The sequence below is a fragment of the Henckelia pumila genome, chromosome 3, assembly GCF_033568475.1.
Source record: "Henckelia pumila isolate YLH828 chromosome 3, ASM3356847v2, whole genome shotgun sequence".
Lineage (NCBI taxonomy): Eukaryota > Viridiplantae > Streptophyta > Magnoliopsida > Lamiales > Gesneriaceae > Henckelia > Henckelia pumila.
This window is the reverse complement of record NC_133122.1, coordinates 73,135,513-73,141,001: the sequence shown is the minus strand read 5'-3', so window position 1 is coordinate 73,141,001 and position 5,489 is coordinate 73,135,513. Positions and strand designations below refer to the sequence as shown.

The window sequence follows — 5,489 nt, the reverse complement described above, 5'->3', positions numbered from 1 at the left end:
TTGGAAGTGGACGTCCCTCATAAAATGCTTGACATGATGTGCCCTCTTTGCTTCGATAAAGGCGGAGTCGAGTGGGCGCTGAGGCTGCAACCACTCTTCATCATTCCGAACAACCACCCCGGCACGTATGCATAGACAGGTGATAATCATGGGAAAATAGAGACTCACTGTGATATTATGGATGGACTTGTGGATCTCACTATGAAGAACACGGCCCACATTAATTGGTGCATCTACTTCAAGCGCATAAAGAATGGTGGCGCGCTCTAGAGTGACATCGCTGGAATGTAATATCGGCATCAGACGCCGAATCATGAAAGCATACCACGATGCAGGAAGCACATATAAGAACCGCTCCTTGAAGTTAACGATAGAAATTGGGTCAACCCATGTAGCGCCGGGGTATGCCAGTTGTTCAAGTAACTCGTCCAAGTCCGGGCCGGCTTGGAGGCTTTGGTAGAGTGAATCGTCCACCTCCGGTATTTCAAATAAAGCATTCAGCTCATGGGGTAAAAAGGAAATCAGCTTCCCCCGAACAAACGCTTTGCTATCGGTTCTCTCCGCTGCATTGGCATAGAATTCGCGGACAAGCGGCACTACAGCGGGGGGAGGTGACTCACAGAATTTTGCCCAACCACGCTCATGAATCGTCCGAACGATATCTGGATAGGCCAAGTCTTTCTCAAAGCCACGTTCAGGAATGGGTGAAAGACTAACCTTGGCTTCGATGTACCGATCACGAGCGGTGTCATTGACAAAAAGCCCGGTGAACTTGGCATAAGAACGCTCAGCAGCCCGAAGGAATGATAGGACTGGTACTCCGGTTTGAGTCCCGGAGGGGCCTTTTCAAAATACGTGCTCACGAGATGGAATGATAGGACTGGCGCCCTGGAATGAGCCCCGGAGATGACCTTTCCAAAAAATGAAAGTTTAAATGGTTGATTTTATATGATATTTGTACAACGAATCCGTGATCACGAGAACAAATGATATGCTCATAACGACAGTTGTCACAACTGCATGTATTTCATCTCCATAAATGTCAAGTCTTTACTTTATGTGAGAGGCGAGGTTGCGATGTGGCTAGGCTGGGCGAGGGGCCAGGCCGCGAGGGCTGTGCAGATGTGAAGGGGTGAGAGGGCGAGGGTTGTGAGAACTGCGGGGCGAGGGTTGATGAGGGCGAGAGGTTGCGGGGCGAGGGTTGGAAGAATAGTGTAGGGGCGATGATGAAGTTGAGGGGCAAGGGTTAGTTGCGAATGGTGCAGGGGCGAGGAGGAGATGGGGCTAGGGTCAGCATCGAATGGTGGAGGGGCGAGGGTGAGGGGCGAATGGTGTAGGGGCGAGGAGGAGATGGGCCGAGGGGCGAGAATGGGGGCGAAAGGCGAGGCTGTGGGGCGAGGGTGAACGGGCGAGAGGGCGAGGGCTGAGATGGGGCGAGATTGTAAAGTGGGCGAGGGGGCGGCGCGGATGGTGGAGGGGCAAAAGTGGGGGAGGGTGAGAGATGAGTTTAGGGATGCATGAAAAGTTCTAACAAAGTATAATTCACCTTCATATTATTTCAAAATTTCTAAGGTACCGGCCCGATCCCTCAACCCAAACAACTAATCCCACGAAAGTCGTCACTTGGTCGCACCGCGAATATTTCGGGCCGGTTAGAAGAATTTTTGAATCGCCAGCCCCAAATGTCTAACTTAACGAAAATTCAAGAAATAAAAGTTTTGGCTATGAAATTCGTACAATCGAGTTTTGAACCTACGATTCAACTCGACTTGGGAGGGGGAGACTGGTGATACCCCATGAGTGGGCCAATCACGTGTTTGAGCCCAGTGAAGGCCCAAAACCAAAGACTAAGGTCCGAGTCTCATTCAAAGGGGTAGGGGTTGGCCCGTGAGGGAATTGTGGAAGAAGGTGTATGTTGGCTCCCAATGGGTGAAGGAGAGCCCCATCGAGTTGGACCTTAGACATGAGGTCTCTAAGGTAAGTCAATAGCTTATGACAATTTGGAATGGAGATGTGAAAGAGTATATGGAGAGCATAGAAGAAGGAAGTGGAGAAGAGGCTCGCCTAGGGTGGGCGACCCCCAGGGTTGGCGACCCCTAAGGCGGGCGACCCCTAGGGTGGACGAGCTCTAGGATGGTAAGCTTGGTTTTGTCTCTTGGGTTGCCTTTGGAGGGCGAGCTCTAAAGGAAAGACGCGTTAACTACACGCTCGTGGCCCCCTACAAAATGTTCGTGGTCCCCCTACTTTGCCTCCTATAAATACGGGTTTGATCTTTCCATTTGCAATTAATTCACTTTCATTTTGAGGGGCGCTCGAGCTCCTCTTTCTCTTATTCGTTCACGTCTCTGACTTGAGCGTCGTAGGGGCTACGCCGGGACACTCTCCCGGCCCCCTCTAACATTATTTGCTTGATTTCAGGTTCATCTCTAGACTTGAAGCTTTGGGCTTGAGTGGGATCTGGACCATCATATATATGATATATGCTGAACAGTTGATAAATCCTTCGACAAAAACTGAATTCCCAATTTATGTTATATAGAAGAAAGCATTCAAAAAAACTATTCCCATCAATTTATCCCAAGTTCTTGTAACATAATATACATAATCCAAATAAACAATCTCAAGATGATCCCATCATAGATGCAGAAGATGGTGCGGCAGTAGCTCAGCCTCTCTAAGGCACACCATCATCCGCAGAAGAAGGGCGGCAACCATCATTGAAGACGTTAACTAAAATACATTAGTATCACTAGTCACTTCTCATGAGTTCGAGCTTTTGGGACAAATGATTTATGCTTCACATCATATAATCAGAGGTGATACCATAAATAAATGCATGGTTACATGCTATATAACCGAACTACTCGTTGTCCCAATAGTTCCTAAGCTGAGACATGTGCAAAAGAAGCTCGTCTCTGCCCAACCCTGTGACACTGCTAGTCATTATCCATGGAGGATGTATTCAATAATTTTCTCTAATCAGTTCTTGAAAATCTCTAATGTTCTCATCGGGTCTTCTCCCTTTACCACCTTTCATTTTGTCACACTTTGTGAAAACAAAAGTCATCGGAATCTAAAAATTAACATATATGGACGAAAGACGTGAGATAAAAGAATAGTTGGTTTTTCTGAACTATACAAGATGCAAGAAAAAAAAAGAACATGCATTGTTTCGGCCAAGCCAATTCGCACAATCGAGGTCAATTTTTTGGGGTGGGACACTTGCATCAACTAAAAGTAGGACAGATACCAAAGTTTCTCGATTCAAAAAGTAGCCTTTTGTGAACGAGGACCAATCCATTCTTGCAGCTTTGGGGGCATTAGCAAAACTGTAGATAAATGTAAACTGCATGAGAAAGAAGACTAGTCTGGAAAATAAGTCACTCACATGTTCATAAACATGGCACCAGAAAAATTTGTCATAAAAAAAGATGCAAAGTGAATAGCATTACACTTCCATGCTAGTGTATCACATTTTGAGAAAATTATCAAGGAAGGAAACTAGGTAAGAGACTTGCCATGTGGGATTTTCTTTTTGCTATTCTTCTTTTGGCATTCTACACACAAACAAGGAGCTACTTGAACTTCAAACCCAAATCATGGGAAACCAACATCAAGATTAGAACCGATTGTCCCTTAAAATAAACCGAGAGAGCTCATATTCTAGCATTTGATGATCACAGTCACATGATACCTGTATTAACTTCAGAAATTTTATTGAATATCTCAAGTCTACACAAATACTGTCTATGGAGTAACTTTCAGTAACGGGAATAAAGCCCAGACAAAAGAGGATGGCTCCAGTAATCAAATGGTTACCGTAGAGCCAACATCACTTGTCCAATCATTGAAACTTAATCAGCTGCTCAAAAAACATACTTTAAGTCTTAACATGGTTGAATCATATAATAATTAATAAAACAATTGGACTTAATGAATTTCATGAAGTGTTATTTGAATATAATAAAAATATTACCTTCTTCCAGCATACTGCATACCCACTCTACAAAAATATTCGAAATTCTTAGCTATGCTATATGATCTTTTTCATACTTTGGCACCTCTAATTTCATACTAAGTTCAATAGTTTTGAAATACATCACAGGATATTTTTCTCAATCTAACGAACTCTTATTGAACTAACGTGACCAAACTAGATCATTAGACATTACCCAAATCACACAACAGAAAAATGGCCACAAACTTTAGAAGCCAAAAAGGCCAAAAGTTACTCGTAAGATGTTGAAGCACATAATCAATATTCAATATATAGTATATACATAACTAGCCCAGAAAATGTTAAAAACAAGAAAAATCAATATGCACAAATTCATTATAAAAACTACAAGGCTTACCCATATCCAGGTAAATCCACAATGTACCAACTTTTATTTATCAAGAAATGATTAATCAACTGAGTCTTTCCTGTAAAATATTCAATATTCTCTCAATTCAAAGGGAAAAGTCAAAATCAGTTCCGACTTAAAAGAAACAGATATAATATAGATAATAAAACCTGGCTTTTTAGAAGTGAGAGCAACGTCTTTTTTCCGAAACAAAAAGTTGATAAGCGATGACTTAACAACATTCGATCGACCCAGCATGGCGAATTCGGGCCGGTCATCTTTGGGACAATCCTTGGCCCTGTTACTGCTCTTCACAAAATCCACCTCCTTAACCTTCGCATCGCCAGCATAGGGTCCAATCACGATATTCGACCCAGGTAGTACCATTTCGTCGGTGACTTCATCCGGGCTCAGTCCCGGCGGCATGAACAGTACTTTCTGCACGAACCGGGAGGATTCGGAGAGCTCCGCCCGGCTAGAGGCCTTCGCGGCGGCATGACTGGAGCTCGGTAGTCGAGATTTGGAGCCGCTACACGAGAGAGAGAAGGAAAACGTCGGGCGGAGATGGGAAGATGGGAGATTGAAGAGTGTGGAGAAATGGGGCTTCAGCATCTGAGTTGGACAAAGGAGAATGCATCGCAACTCTGAATACAATGGGCTGATGTTGGGCTTTGGGCCTCACCTCAGGTCCGGCCCACATAATTTGGCAGGATAATTCGAGTTACAGTACTATTTTTTGACAAAAGTATCTATCGCGGTAAATTTTAGAAGGTTGCATGAATTACTGCACTATGTCCAGTCTACGAGTGCCGTGGACGTCAGCGCAAGGAACACCTTGGATGTTATTTGTTGATGTTGGCTCGTGTTCGAACTTTGTGCTCTCTTGTATGTAAATAAATGAATAAAGAGTTTAGTACGTAAGAATCCAACTGCGGGCATGTTCTTCATTTATTAGTGTTTCTGTTATGAATGGTTAGTTCGAGTCGGTCGGACTCTTAAGAATTGTTGGAATTTTATAGGCTTGATGAATTGAAATTAAGCAAAACGAAACGAGAAACTCGGAGGAAAAACAAAGTAACCCGGCTGCAAAGCTGCCTGGGAAGTGAGGGAACCCCAGGCAGCACGAGCAGTGCAGGCACTACA

General features: G+C 44.1%; 1 protein-coding gene across 1 annotated transcript; it reads right to left on the bottom strand.

The window, feature by feature from the left end:
- Positions 1-837: 837 nt before the first annotated feature.
- On the bottom strand, positions 838-4,958 carry LOC140889020 (GTP-binding protein At2g22870-like). Its single transcript, XM_073296715.1, has 4 exons — positions 4,517-4,958; positions 4,356-4,425; positions 3,251-3,329; positions 838-3,073 (listed from the first exon to the last, which is right to left on the bottom strand). Exons 1-4 carry the CDS (start codon positions 4,956-4,958, stop codon positions 2,963-2,965), a joined length of 702 nt encoding a protein of 233 aa, XP_073152816.1. The 3' UTR covers positions 838-2,962.
- Between the last annotated feature and the right edge of the window lie 531 nt (positions 4,959-5,489).

Coding starts and splice junctions, on each gene's coding strand:
- LOC140889020 (XM_073296715.1), bottom strand. CDS start 4,958: ATGCTGAAGCCCCATTTCTCCACACTCTTCAATCTCCCATCTTCCCAT. Junction 4,426..4,516: donor TCTCACTTCTAAAAAGCCAG/GTTTTATTATCT, acceptor AATATTTTACAG/GAAAGACTCAGTTGATTAAT. Junction 3,074..3,250: donor TTTTGAATCGAGAAACTTTG/GTATCTGTCCTA, acceptor GTTAATTTTTAG/ATTCCGATGACTTTTGTTTT.